General features: G+C 46.3%; 1 protein-coding gene across 1 annotated transcript in view; it reads left to right on the forward strand.

Moving 5' to 3' along the window:
• Positions 1–14,971, forward strand: part of LOC142291430 (malate synthase-like) — a 60,405-nt gene extending 45,434 nt beyond the window's left edge. Inside the window, exons 11-15 of the mRNA XM_075335952.1 lie at positions 6,770–6,859; positions 7,044–7,116; positions 7,212–7,279; positions 12,699–12,826; positions 14,572–14,971. Of these exons, the coding sequence (XP_075192067.1) occupies positions 6,770–6,859; positions 7,044–7,116; positions 7,212–7,279; positions 12,699–12,826; positions 14,572–14,695 (483 nt within the window). The 3' untranslated portion in view covers positions 14,696–14,971. The remainder of the gene's footprint in view (positions 1–6,769; positions 6,860–7,043; positions 7,117–7,211; positions 7,280–12,698; positions 12,827–14,571) is intronic.
• Positions 14,972–15,667: the final 696 nt, after the last annotated feature.

Genomic DNA, 15,667 nt, shown 5'->3' on the forward strand with positions numbered 1-15,667 from the left:
TGCGCCACTTTTTTCGGACAAACTTCCGATTTTTTTTTAACCCCTTATATAAAAGTAAACCTATACATGTTTGGTGTCTACGAACTCGCACTGACCTGAGGCATCACACCCACACATCAGTTTTACCATATAGTGAACACAGTGAATAAAATATCTCAAAAACCATAGTGCTATCGCACTTTTTTTGCAATTTTTCAGCATTTGGAATTTTTTTGCCATTTTCTAGTACACAATATGGTAAAACTGATGGTTTCATTTAAAAGTACAGCTCGTTCCGCAAAAAATGAGCCCTCACATGACCATATTGACTGAAAAATAAAAAAGTTACGTCTCTCAGAAAAAGAATGGCGAAAAAAAAAAACGGAAAGCGAAAAATCGGCCGGTCGTGAAGGGGTTAATACACTTCCGCTGAGCCATAATGCTAATTTTGGGAAACACGGTTGAACATGAAGAGCTAACACGAACTGAGATTAACCCCTTCACGACCATGCACGGAAAGATCCGTCATGGAGCCCTGGGCCTTAACGACCAAGGACGGATCTTTCCGTCATGGCGTAATCGCGGCACCGGAGCCTCCGGTGACTGCGAAAAGTTAGCATAAACCGCAGATTCGGGGAGGAGGGGATCTGTACCTGACCTCAGGAGGGGTGGTGCCTCCTCCCCGGACCTACGGAGGCTGTGATTGGCTGACGAACGCCGCTCAACCAATCACAGCCACTGTAATGTTCCAGCCATTTAAAATGACTGAAACATTGAAATCCAGCCCTGACCAGTGCAGCTGTAGCACTGGCCATTGGCTGGAGCTGGGTGACCTCACTGGATCACCCTCCCCCAGTTCCAGCAGCTCTGATTGGAGAGATCGGCCTTGTGACCGATCTCTCCAATCGCCATGGACCTGTTGCCGGTGACCGCCCCCGTCACCGTCACTTGTCGTCCCTGCAGCACGCCAGCACAGTGAGTGTATACAGTGCAATGGCAGGGCGACAAGCTCCGGTCCCATGCTGTTATGTAACCGGAGCATGGGACCCGAAAGTTGCCGCGCCGCCATTGCACTGTATGAAACTGGCGAAAAGCCTCCCGATCCGCCGCTGCCCTCCGCGATCTGCCACCTGTCTCCCCGATCTGCTGCCTGCACCCCCACCCCTCGTATCTGCTGCCCGCACCCTCACCCCCACACCTCCCGATCCGCCGCCGCTGCCCTCCGCGATCTGCCACCTGTCTCCCGATCTGCTGCCTGCACCCCCACCCCTCGTATCTTCTGCCCGCACCCCCACACCTCCCGATCCGCCGCTGTCCTCCACGATCTGCCACCTGTTTCCCCGATCTGCTGCCCGCACCCCCACCCCTCGTGATCTGCTGCCCGCACCCCACCCCCCACACCTCCCGATCCGCCGCTGCCCTCCGCGATCTGCCACCTGTCTCCCCGATCTGCTGCCCGCACCCTCACACCTCCCGATCTGCCGCTGCCCTCCGCGATCTGCCACCTGTCTCCCGATCTGCTGCCCACACCCCCACCCCTCGTATCTGCTGCCCGCACCCCCACACCTCCCGATCCGCCGCTGTCCTCCGCGATCTGCCACCTGTCTACCCGATCTGCTGTCCGCACCCCCACCCCTCGTGATCTGCTGCCCGCACCCCCACCCCTCCTGATCCGCCGCTGCCCTCCGCGATCTGCCACCTGTCTCCCCGATCTGCTGCCCGCACCCCCACCCCTCGTGATCTGCTGCCCGCACCCCCACACCTCCCGATCCGCCGCTGCCCTCCGCGATCTGCCACCTGTCTCCTCGATCTGCTGCCTGCACCCTCACCCCTCGTGATCTGCTGCCCGCACCCCCACCCCTCCCGATCCGCCGCTGCCCTCCTCCGTCTGCCACAATGTCACCGCTCTCCCCGATCTGCTGCCCGGCCCCTCCCCCTCGTGATCGGCTGCGCGCCCCGTCTCCTCCGTTATGCGCTGCGCGCGCCCTCTCCTCCGTTATGCGCTGCGCGCCCCCTCTCCTCCATTATGCGCTGCGTGCCCCCTCTCCTCCGTTATGCGCTGCCCGCCACTCCCCCTCGTGATCGGCTGGCGCCCCCTCCCCTCCGTGATGCCCACTCCTCCCCACCTCTCACCCCCGTGATCGGCTACCCGCCCCCTCCCGTCACCCCCGTGATGTGTGCTCCCTCCCCTGTCACCCCCGTGATCTGTGCTCCCTCCCCTGTCACCCCCGTGATCTGTGCTCCCTCCCCTGTCACCCCCGTGGTGTGCTCCCTCCCCTGTCACCCCCGTGATGTGTGCTCCCTCCCCTGTCACCCCCGTGATGTGTGCTCCCTCCCCTGTCACCTCCGTGATGTGTGCTCCCTCCCCTGTCACCCCCGTGATGTGTGCTCCCTCCCCTGTCACCCCCGTGATGTGTGCTCCCTCCCGTCACCCCCGTGATCTGTGATCCCTCCCCTGTCACCCCCGTGATCTGTGCTCCCTCCCCTGTCACCCCCGTGATCTGCTATCCGCTCTCCCGCCACCTCTCACCCCCGTGATCTGTGCTCCCTCCCCTGTCACCCCTGTGATCTGTGCTCCCTCCCCTGTCACCCCCGTGATCTGCTGTCCGCTCTCCCGCCACCTCTCGCCCCCGTAATCTGTGCTCCCTCACCTCTCACCCCCCGTGATCTGTGCTCCCTCACCTCTCACCCCCGTGATCTGTGCTCTGCTCACCTGTCTCCCCCGTGATCTGCGCTGCGCTCCCTCTCCCACCTCTCACCCTCCCCAATCTGCTGCCTCCTTCATCTCCTGTGATCCTGCTGCCTAGATCCATCCTGTAAGGTAACCATCCCCAATCTCACCTCCCACTCCCCATCCCCCCTTCACCCCATCCTCTGACGCTCCTGCATCCACTGCGCCCTCTCCCATCCGCCCCTACCCTATCCCAGCCGCCTCCACCCTATCCCAGCCACCTCTGTCTCACAATCACAGATGCTCCCTTTATATGCCGCTGCCCCCCCCCAACTGCCGCCCCCCATCTGCCGCTGTTCTGATCCATCCTGTAAGTATTGTTCGTGGCTCTTTTCTAGCTATCCCCAATCGCATCTCCCACTCCCTCTCCCCCCCTCCTCCCCCACCCGCTTGCCGCCAAGTGCTGATCAGCTACGTGATTGGCTGATCAGGTACGTAATTGTTGCTCTAGTTTCTGCTTTTTTTGTGCACCCCAAATAAAAAAAAAAACAAAAAAAAAACGTGAACAATTAGGTACCTGATCAGCAAGCGTCCTGCAGTCGTACTCGACTTTGGACAGCACTTTTTTCTATCCCACCTAGTCCCCCCCCCTTTTTGCAGAACATTCGTGCGTGCGCCCCGTTTTATTTTTCTATGCCATGGGGGGTCTAGTTTCCAAAATGGGGTCACATGTGGGGGAGCTCCACTGTTTCGGCACCTCAGGGGGTCTCCAAACACAACATGGAATACGCTAATTATCCCAGACAATTTTGCGTTTGAAAAGTCAAATGACGCTCCTTGCATTCTGAGCCCTGCTGTGCGCCCAAACATTTGATTTCCACCACATATGAGGTATCTGTGTACTCAGGAGAAATTGCACCATACATTTTATGGTGCAATTTTTCCTGATACCCTTGTGAAAAAAAAGCTACCCGGTTGAAGTAATAATTTTGTGGTAAAAGAATTTTTTTTTATTTTCACGGATCAACTCTATTAACTTTTGTGAAGCCCCCAGAGGATCAAAGTGCTCAATAAACATCTAGATAAATTCCATGAGGGGTCTAGTTTCCAAAATGGGGTCACATGTGGGGGAGCTCCACTGTTTCGGCACCTCAGGGGCTCTCCAAACGCAACATGGTGCGGCTAACGATTCCAGCTAATTTTCTGTTCAAAAAGTCAAATGACGCTCCTTCCCTTCCGAGTCCTGCGGTGCGCCCAAACAGTGTTTTTTCGCCACATATGAGGTATCTGCGTGCTCAGAAGAAATTGCCCAACAAATTTTGGGGGTTCATTTAATCCTGCTACCCTTGTGAAATGCAATATTTGAGGCTAAATTAACATTTTTGTTGCAAAAAGTATAATGTTCATTTTTTCCTTCCACATTGCTTTAGTTACTGTGAAGCACCAGAAGGGTTAATAACATTGTTGAATGTGGTTTTCAGTAGCCTGAGGGGTGCCGTTTTTGGAATGGTGTCACTTTTGGGTGTTTTGTGTCATGTAGACCTTTCAAAATTGCTTCAAATGTGATGTGGTCCCTAAAAAAAGTGGCTTTGTTAATTTTGTTGTAAAAATGAGAAATTGCTCATAAACTTTGAACCCCTATAACTTCCTTAATTTTTTTTTTTCCCCAAAATTGTTCTGATGTAAAGTAGACATGTGGGAAATGTTATTTATTAATTATTTTGTGTCATATGTCTCGTTGATTTTAGAGGATAAAAATTCAAAGTTCGAAAATTACAAAATTTTCAAAATATTTGTGAAATTTCTGTTTTTTTTCACAAAGAAACACAAAAAATATCGGCCTAAATTTACCACTAACATGAAGCCCAATATGTCACGAACAAACAATCTCAGAATCACCAGGATCCGTTGAAGCGTTCCAGAGTTATAACCTCATAAAGTGACACTGGTCAAAATTGCAAAAAATGGCCTGGTCTTTAGGGTCAAAATAGGCTTGGGGCTGAAGGGGTTAAAAAGTGTGAACAGGCGAGAACAAAGATAAAACAATGGAAACAAGCCCGGGCATGTCAGAGCCTGCTCATTCAGCTTGCAAAATGTTGATGCTGGTTTCATTAGCTCACTCTGAAAGTTCTTTTGTTTGAAAGTTATATTTTTTTGGCATTATATATCTACAATGCATTGATGGGAATTAATTAATAGTAATTTTGACTTTCAAAACCCTAAAAAAAAAATATGAAAAATTTACTAAATTCCCGCAGCAAAAATAATTGCATGTCACTTCTTTTCCGCAGGTCCCTGTGGGATTTCACTCCATTGACTGCCATGTAATCGTGAAATCCCGCAGGGAATAATGCAGGCAGCAAATTCTGTTCGGTTCATTGCGTTTTCCTGCGTCATTCCCTCCGGTATTTCGCGGTTTACCTGCGGTAATGTTCATCGCTGCCCTGCGGTTTGCAGGGAAGTGATGTCATTATGACAAGAAGAGGAAGCGGAGCAGAGAGTAAACACACACATATCACAGACATACAATACACACACATCGCACTCATACACAGACACAGACATATAGAATACACATAGAAAGCAAACTGACATAGAAGAAAAAAAAAAAAAACACGTGTGCTCCGCCATATTTTTACCGTCCAGCCGAGGTAAGCACACAGCGGCGGCCCAGTATTCTCAGGCTGGGGAGGGCAAGGGGCAGGGTTAATGCCCCCCCTCCCGCAGACGAGAATTTCAGTCCGCAGCTGCCCCGGGACTGTCGCATCCATTATGCGGCAGTCCTGGAGTGTTCCCGGCTCTTGCTGTTGCCGTGATGCGGTGGCAATCAGGGTAATATAAGGAGTTAATGGCGGCGGATCGCCGCCACTAAGTCCAGGCTTGATCATGGCAGCGTCTATGAGACAGCTGACATGATCAACCCGTAAGTAAAGTGAAAAAACACACACCACGAAAAATCCTTTATTTTAAATAAAACACAAAAAAGCCCCTGGTTCACCCCTTTATTAACCCCCCCCCGAAACACACAGATCTGGCATAATCCACGTCCTGCGATGCTTGCATCCAGCCATGACTAACACACAGCGCTGAATGCAGCCTCGCAACGAGACAGCAGAGGTAACCACAGGGCATTTCCCACGGCCGGTAATGTGAACAACACATTACCGCTCGGGAGAAATTCAGCGTGTGCTCACAGGGACTCTATCTATCCCTCTATCTATTCTTCTATCTGTCTATTTATCTGTCTGCTATCTATCTCAGAAGGAAATTACTTTTTTTTTTTAATGTGCTTTATTGCATTGAATGCATTAAAGCACATGTACCAACCCGCACGCGGCAAAACCGCAGTAAACCCGCAGCAAACTGTGGCAAACCGCATGCGGTTTCCAGCGTTATTTTACCGCGAGTGTGGTAATCTTTCAGACCCTGCAGAATTTTCTTTAAGAAAATTCCGTTTTCCAGTGCGCACAGGGCCTAAACCTCCTTCCGAGGAAGCTGCCAACTTACAACTAAGACAGGAAAGACAATGGCTTCTTGACAGTAAGCTTTCTTAGGCAGCAATTGTTGGGTATTGATTCTATCTGTAAGAGCTCTAACTCGAGGATGGTTTACAGCTGCTTTAGGGCAGTCATAAGAGGACATGGGTTTGGCACTGCGATGTTATTTATTCTTGCACGGACTGCTTCCCTTTGTATATAAGCATCCACAGTGGTTCAATGGGACTTTACCTATATATGCTTTCCTATTCTTGGGTACGGTATTAGTTAAGTTCGTTTTGGGAAATGCCTCATTTACTGCACCTTTTAAATGCAATCATTTTGAAACCTATGCATATTTTGGTACAATTGTTGTGACCTGCTGGCCTAAGGCCATGTTTCATGGTGTGCGTTCAGACCACAATGCATGGACAGGTCACTGGTCTCCTGCCCTGAATTTCAGAAGCCTCATAAATGCCTATGAGGCCTCCAAGTTTGGGTCAAGAAATAAACGTTCAGGATTCGCTTTGTGGTCCGTATTCTGTTGGCTTAACATGGAATACATGTTCATCCGTCCTAATAGTCAGTATAGATGTGCAGAATCTGTATGAATAGATACCTACTCTGTAAAACTGTTCTTCAGCTTTTCCAGGAGCACACAAATGGACCGAACCAGTTACACGTCATTCCCTCGATGACCATCTCCCAGTCTGATTTACTTATAATGCCTGCTGTAAGTATAAAGTTGTATTGCCTTGTTACTACAGTTGTCCAAAGTCACTTAATGACTGTATCTCTATAATTTCGGCAGGCTAGTATATGCACATTCTGTATAATAGGTATTACAGCAGATGCATAAGAGATGGCACCCATTTTCTATATGTACGTGACACAAATGCCTTTATTGTGTTCTTCAGGGAGGTGTCACTCTGTTTGGCCTGAAGTATAATATTGCTGTTGGTATACTTTTCATTGATGCCTGGCTTAAAGGTAAATTTTGCACCTTATACTGTGGGAATTTACTCAGAAATTGTATTGTTCCTTCACTGTGTGTTCTAATTCTTTGTCTATTTTGCATTTGTTAGGAGAAGGCCATTTCTTCTATTGTGGAAAAGTGGAGGACTCTGCAACAGCTGAAATATCTAGATCTCAGGTACACACACAATGTATTACGATGTAATATCCCTTAGGCTCTGTGCGCACTGGGAAATGGAATTTTCTTGAGAAAATTCCACATGCCCTCAAAGATTACCGCACCCGCGGTAAAAAACCGCGGGAAACCGCACCCGAAAACCGCATGCGGTTTGCCGCGGTTTTACCGCGGTATTATTCGCGGCATTGCCGCGGTTTTGCCGCGTGCGGGTTGGGATGTGCTTTATTGCATTCAATGCAATAAAGCACATTGAAAAAAGAAAAAAAAAAAATACATTTAATTCTGATAGTGGATAGGCAGAAGAATAGATAGAGGGATAGATAGATAGACAGACAGAGGGATAGATAGAGAGATAGAGGACAGATCGCTGCATTTCCCACGGTCGGCAGTGAGTTCACATTACCGGCCGTGGGAAATGACCGGTAATTACCTCTGCTGTCTGCTGCATTCAGCGCTGTGTGACAGTCGCGGCTGGATGTCAGCAGTGCAGGACGCCGGAGCTGTGGACTACGCCGGAGCTTTGTTTGGGGGGGTTAATAAAAGGGTGAACGAGGCTTGTTGGTTTTATTTAAAATAAAGGATTTTTCTGTCTGTGTGTTTTTTTCACTTTACTTACGGGTTGATCATGTCAGCTGTCACATAGACGCTGCCATGATCAAGCCTGGAGTTAATGGCGGTGGTCCCCCATCACCATTAACCCCTTGTATTACCTTGCCACCACTGCTACACGGTGGCAAGAAGAGCCGAGGACACGCCGGTATTGTCGCATAATGCATGCGACAGTCCCGGGGCAGCTGCGGCTGATATTCTCGGCTGCGGGAGGGGGAGTGAGGCGGGGGACATTATCCCTGCCCCTCTCCCTCCCCAGCCTGAGAATACCGGGCCGCCGCTGTGTGCTTACCTCGGCTGGAAGGTAAATATGCAGCGGAGCCCACGTTCTTTTTTTCCTATATTTCCGTTTTCTTTCTATGTGTGTTCTATGTGTCTGTGTCTATGTGTGTTATATGTCTGTGATGTCTGTGTGTGTGTGTGATATGTGTGTGTTTACTCTCTGCACGGCTTCCTCTTCCTGTAATGACATCACTTCCCTGCAAAACCGCAGACAAGCGATGCACATTACCGGAGGTAAACCGCGAAATACCGCAGGGAATAACGCAGGAAAACGCAGTGAACCGCACAGAATTTGCTGCCTGCGTTATTCCCTGCGGGATTTCATGATTAACATTGAGTCAATGGAGTGAAATCCCGCAGCGATGTGCGGAAAAGAAGTGACATGCACTTGTTTTTGCTGCGGGAATCCCGCAGCAAAACATGCAGCTGTCAAATTCCGCCCAGTGCGCACAGGATTTTTTTTCTCCATAGGATTTGCTGGTGATTCACTGCAGAGATGTTATGAACATTTTCTGCAGCGAAACATGCAGCAAATCCGCAGAAAATCCGCGGCAAAATCCGGTAAGTGCGCACATAGCCTTACACTGGTGCAGAGGATTGAGAAAATGTATGTTGTAAGACACCAAAGTAGTATTTATCAGAAAAAAAAACTAAAAAAAAAAACTATTGCAGTTTTTCAGGTGAGCAGCATAAGGGAAAGTCACACGCAACTTTAACCGCCCATAGTTTGTCATTTTTCAGCGAAGGCATAGAAGCAGACCAACAGGGAGGGGACATACAGTATATCACAAAAGTGAGTACACCCCTCACATTTATGTAAATATTTTATTATATCTTTTCATGGCACACCACTGAAGATATTACATTTTGATACAATGTAAAGTAGTCAGTGGACAGGTTGTATAACAGTGTACATTTGGTGCACTCTAAATACCTCAAAACAAAGCCATTAATGTTTAAACCGATGGCAACAAAAGTGAGTACACCCCTAAGTGAAAATGCCCAAATTCTGCCCCATTAGCCATTTTCCCTCCCCAGTGTCATGTGACTCATTAGTTTTACAACTTCTTAGGTGTACATGGGGAGTAGATGTATTAAATTTGGTGTTATCACTCATATACTCTCATACTGGTCACTGGAAGGTCAACATGGCACTTCATGGGAAAGAATTATTTGATGATCTGTATAAAAAGACCTAGGCTGTAAGAAGATTGCGAACACCCTGAAACTGAGCTGCAGCATGGTGGCCAAGACCATACAGCAGGAGAATCCCCCTCCCTTCAGAAGCTGGGCCGCAGGGCAGTATTCCAACATAACGATCTCAAACACACCTCCAAGAAGACCACTACTTTGCTAAAGTTGCTGGACTGGCCAAGCATGTCTCCAGATATAAACCTCTATTGAACATCTGTGGGACATCCTCAAACTGAAAGTGGAGGAGCACAAGGCCTCTAACATCCACCAGCTATGTGATGTCATCATGAAGGATGGAAGAGGAGTCCAGTGGCTCCTGTGAAGCTCTAAGTCACATGTTGGGAATCTATGGCTTGCGAGCCAGATATGGCTATATCTGGCTCGCAGACAAAGTTTTAATAAAAACAAAAAAAAACAAAAACAAAAGAAAACATATTTTCCGGTTTGTAAGACACTTTTTTTTCCCGGGGTAAAATAGGGGTGCGTCTTACAAACCGCATATGGCTTACTGTGGCCCCGCAAGGTTGGCAATACTGTGGGTTCGTGGGGTGTCGTGGCGGACTGTGGGTTACTTTCAATCTCCCTCAGTTGACAAAATAGACTTCAAGAAAATGGCCGCAGAGGCGGCGCAGATAGGATTCAGTGGCCATTTTCTTGAAGTCCATCGTGTCAATCTGCGCACGTGCAGTAGCCATTTTCTTGAAGTCGATCTCATCAATTGCGGGAGATTCAGAGCAGCCCGTTGGCAGATCAGCGGCGCCCGTGGTGTATATAGGTGGCTATGTGGTGCTCATGCTTTGTATAGGAGGATATGTTGAACGCTCATGCTGTATTTAGGAGGCTATGTGGGGTTCCTATTGTATATATATGAGAATATGTTGAGTGCTCATGCTGTATTTAGGAGGCTATGTGGTGGCTCATACTCTATATAGGATGCTATGTGGGTGCTCATACTGTATATAGGAAGCTAGGTGTGGCTCATAATCCATATAGGAGGCAATGTAAGGGCCCATAATGTATATAGAAGACTATGTGGATCTCATGCTGTATTTAAGAGACTATGTGGGGCTCAATGTATAAATGAGGCTTTTTGGGGCTCATACTGTATATAGTAGGCTACGTGGACGCTCATGTGTTTAGGAAGCAATGTGAGGTGTCATGCTGTATTTAGGTGCCTAAGTAGGGCCTCATGCTTTATATAGGAGGCAATGGGGGGGGTTCCTGCTGTATATAGAAGGCTATGTGGGGCTCATAATGTATATAGGAGGATATGTGAGGGCTCATACTCTATATACATGGAAATGTGAGAGCTCATGCTTTATTTAGGAGGCTATGTGTGGCTCATAATATATACAGTTAGGTCCAGAAATATTTGGACAGTGACACAATTTTCGCGAGTTGGGCTCTGCATGCCACCACATTGGATTTGAAATGAAACCTCTGCAACAGAATTCAAGTGCAGATTGTAACGTTTAATTTGAAGGTTTGAACAAAAATATCTGATAGAAATTGTAGGAATTGTACACATTTCTTTACAAACACTCCACATTTTAGGAACTCAAAAGTAATTGGACAAATAAACCAAACCCAAACAAAATATTTTTATTTTCAATATTTTGTTGCGAATCCTTTGGAGGCAATCACTGCCTTAAGTCTGGAACCCATGGACATCACCAAACGCTGGGTTTCCTCCTTCTTAATGCTTTGCCAGGCCTTTACAGCCGCAGCCTTCAGGTCTTGCTTGTTTGTGGGTCTTTCCGTCTTAAGTCTGGATTTGAGCAAGTGAAATGCATGCTCAATTGGGTTAAGATCTGGTGATTGACTTGGCCATTGCAGAATGTTCCACTTTTTTGCACTCATGAACTCCTGGGTAGCTTTGGCTGTATGCTTGGGGTCATTGTCCATCTGTACTATGAAGCGCCGTCCGATCAACTTTGCGGCATTTGGCTGAAAGTATATCCCTGTACACTTCAGAATTCATCCGGCTACTCTTGTCTGCTGTTATGTCATCAATAAACACAAGTGACCCAGTGCCATTGAAAGCCATGCATGCCCATGCCATCACGTTGCCTCCACCATGTTTTACAGAGGATGTGGTGTGCCTTGGATCATGTGCCGTTCCCTTTCTTCTCCAAACTTTTTTCTTCCCATCATTCTGGTACAGGTTGATCTTTGTCTCATCTGTCCATAGAATACTTTTCCAGAACTGAGCTGGCTTCATGAGGTGTTTTTCAGCAAATTTAACTCTGGCCTGTCTATTTTTGGAATTGATGAATGGTTTGCATCTAGATGTGAACCCTTTGTATTTACTTTCATGGAGTCTTCTCTTTACTGTTGACTTTGAGACAGATACACCTACTTCACTGAGAGTGTTCTGGACTTCAGTTGATGTTGTGAACGGGTTCTTCTTCACCAAAGAAAGTATGCGGGGATCATCCACCACTGTTGTCATCCGTGGACGCCCAGGCCTTTTTGAGTTCCCAAGCTCACCAGTCAATTCCTTTTTTCTCAGAATGTACCCGACTGTTGATTTTGCTACTCCAAGCATGTCTGCTATCTCTCTGATGGATTATTTCTTTTTTTTCAGCCTCAGGATGTTCTGCTTCACCTCAATTGAGAGTTTCTTAGACCGCATGTTGTCTGGTCACAGCAACAGCTTCCAAATGCAAAACCACACACCTGTAATCAACCCCAGACCTTTTAACTACTTCATTGATTACAGGTTAACGAGGGAGACGCCTTCAGAGTTAATTGCAGCCCTTAGAGTCCCTTGTCCAATTACTTTTGGTCCCTTGAAAAAGAGGAGGCTATGCATTACAGAGCTATGATTCCTAAACCCTTTCTCCGATTTGGATGTGAAAACTCTCATATTGCAGCTGGGAGTGTGCACTTTCAGCCCATATTATATATATAATTGTATTTCTGAACATGTTTTTGTAAACAGCTAAAATAACAAAACTTGTGTCACTGTCCAAATATTTCTGGACCTAACTGTATAGGAGGCCATGTGGTGGCTTAATAATGTATTTAGGAGACTCTGTATGGCTCATACTGTATATAGAGAGGCGATGTCAGGTGCTCATCTTGTATATAGGGGCTTTGTGGGGGCTTGTACTGTAATGTTGGAGCTATCTGAGGGTTCATGCTGTATATAGGGGAATGTCAGCATACTTCAGTCTGCTTAATATTAGGTGACACAATAAAATAATAATATGTTAAATATTAATATTGAGCAGAATTAATGTCAGATTATTGGGTTGGCCCTCCACACCCTTGCTTTAGAATTTCCTGAGCCGCAGTCTAATCTCATGTATTCTTTTCTCCCGGTCCACAGGTCTGGCAGTGGATAAGGCACCAGGCAAAATTAGAGGATGACAACAGAATGGTCACACGGGCTCTGGTACGTGCCCTAGTACAGCAAGTGGAGTGTCAGCTGCTCGATGAGTCACAGCCCTCTGATCTGTAAGTAAATACAACTTCTTATGGGAAACAGGGAAAGTGTTGGTTTCAATTTGCATAAGCTTTTTAAAAATACATTTTCTTGCTGTTGCACAATAATTCAACTTCCGCCTAGAAACAAAACGTTACTAATGTTACCCCCATACACAAAGTGCTTTATTAAAGTAATAAAATATACTATATCCTATTTAAGAGAGAGTTCTTTGTATACAGAGAAGAGGAGGAGCTAAAGGCATAGGGAGGAGCTAGAGGTAGAGTTACGCCCCTCTTCAAGATTCTATGTAGATTATCAGTAACAACTGCCATCTCCTATCTTAGTAATGGGAAAGTTTGTCTACATTGAAATCAGCTATTACCCATCAATTGAGAATTTTGAAACTAAATGATGAGTCCTAGCAGAGAAAGGTTCAGATTTTCCTGATGAGCTATATTATAAAGTTTCTTATTTTCATATGTTCTATTGATTTATAAAATAAAAATTAAAACGACGGTTAGTCTTTAATAAGTCTGTCCAGAACAGGAGCAGGCGATGTGGCATAGTCAAGCCGTCCACATCTACCCACAATACATGGCTTTATTGGCATTCTCAAGTGTGAAAGCTATTCCCTACGGATTAAGAGAACCACTGCACTGCCTCTCCATTCATTGTTATGGGAGTGCCAATGTCCAGCCAAGTACAGAATGGATGGAGTGGCAGAGCACATGATCGACCACCGCTCCATTAATGAGCCCGGTTTCTTGGGATCAAAGTGTTTCCCAGTGTTCAGACCCGCAGTGATCAAGAAGTTATCCCTTATCCAATGGATAGGGGAAAACTTTCAAACTTGAGAATACCCTTTTAAAGGGGTTGTCCGGGAATAGAATAAAAAAAAAAAACTAAAAAGGAAATGTCATTATTAATAGATTCCTAAATACATTTTATTAGAAAATAACATTAGCTTTGTCAAGACAGACAATCACAATAAAGCTAAAATGGCCACTGCATTATTTAATTCTATCCTAGAATGTTGGGCCGGGTGCCTTGAAGCATGTGCAGAAGGAGGCTCCACCCTCCATATATAGGCGCTAATACTACTGCAGATACCAGACGTACCCAGGTAAGAAGAGGCCGCTCTGACTTCTGCGTGCCCCATATCATCTTCAGGTCATGTATATTGTGCCTCCTTCTGCACATGCTGCTGTCCTCTCAGTCTAGGACAGGTTTTTGTCGTATAACAAGGTGACAGCCATTTATATTCTATAGTGTCTGCCTCTTGAGACAAAACTATTGTGAATTGCTAATTAAATGTATTTAGGAATTCATTTATATTGATATTTCCTTTAGTTATTTTTGTTTCTGTTTCTGGATGCATCATCAATATGACATTTTCTTCAATGGTTTCTTTCTAAAGAAAAATGTTGCAGTAAAAAAAATTACCGGCCATGTACATAATCATATTTGGATCATATTCCTGTGTATTGGATTTAAAGAAAATAAATTATAAAAGCACAAAAAAAATAGAGAACGCGAAAAGCATTTTTGCTACAATTGTGTTACTTACTATTGGGTCTATGGGTATGAGCTAGAAGCACGTGCTTGTGTGAAATTGCCCAAATCCATATTTACCCCAGCAAACGATGATCAGTCACCATCTTACCATAGTATGGTCTACTAGTGGAACATTACGTACATTTGTTGCCCATGTGCTGTGCTATGATGTAACCTTTATGTATTGTCCCCCAATCTAAATACTTGTTTTTCTTCTTAGGCAGGAGGAGAGACTCCATACTGCATCGGAATTATTTATGGAGATTGTTATAAAAAGAGACTTCCCAGAATTCATTACCACCTACCTTAATCTGGATCACACATTCCTCAGTAGCAAGTTCTAAGTACAGCTGGGCTCCATGTCAGTGCATGGATTCACTGGAATCTTGCAGCCATTATAAGGCATGACCCGTTTTGGAGGGATAGTCACCGGATCACTAGTCACTCTAGTTCCCGTACACAATCATTGCATGGTTGAATTGTAGAGGATCCCACCAGAGGGATCACACATTTTAGTTAGCACATTGACCCTCTAATTGCCTCCACATCTTAACTCTACAAGTAATCTTTCCTACGTGATACAATTATTACGGTAATAAAATGTATATTTTCAATAAAGAGTTGGTGTACGGGAAAGCTTTCTGTAAGTAATGAATTCTCTAGAGAAGAAGGGAATTTTGTTACTTACCGTAAATTCCTTTTCTTCTAGCTCCAATTGGGAGACCCAGACGATTGGGTGTATAGCTACTGCCTCCGGAGGCCACACAAAGCATTACACTAAAAAGTGTAAGGCCCCTCCCCTTCTGGCTATACACCCCCCGTGGGATCACGGGCTGCTCAGTTTTAGTGCCAAAGCAAGAAGGAGGAAAGCCAATAACTGGTTTAAACAAATTCAATCCGAAGGAACATCGGAGAACTGAAACCATTCAACATGAACAACATGTGTACCCGAAAAAAACAAAAATCCCGAAGGAAACAGGGCGGGTGCTGGGTCTCCCAATTGGAGCTAGAAGAAAAGGAATTTACGGTAAGTAACAAAATTCCCTTCTTCGGCGCTCCATTGGGAGACCCAGACGATTGGGACGTCCAAAAGCAGTCCCTTGGTGGGTAAATTAATACCTCATGTTAGGGCTATAAAAACAGCCCTTCCCTACGAGGAGGCAACCGCCGCCTGCAGGACTCTTCTACCTAGGCTGGCGTCCGCCGAAGCGTAGGTATGCACCTGATAATGTTTGGTGAAAGTGTGCAGACTCGACCAGGTAGCTGCCTGGCACACCTGTTGAGCCGTAGCCTGGTGCCGTAATGCCCAGGACGCA

The sequence above is a fragment of the Anomaloglossus baeobatrachus genome, chromosome 1 (assembly GCF_048569485.1).
Source record: "Anomaloglossus baeobatrachus isolate aAnoBae1 chromosome 1, aAnoBae1.hap1, whole genome shotgun sequence".
In the NCBI taxonomy this organism is placed as follows: domain Eukaryota; kingdom Metazoa; phylum Chordata; class Amphibia; order Anura; family Aromobatidae; genus Anomaloglossus; species Anomaloglossus baeobatrachus.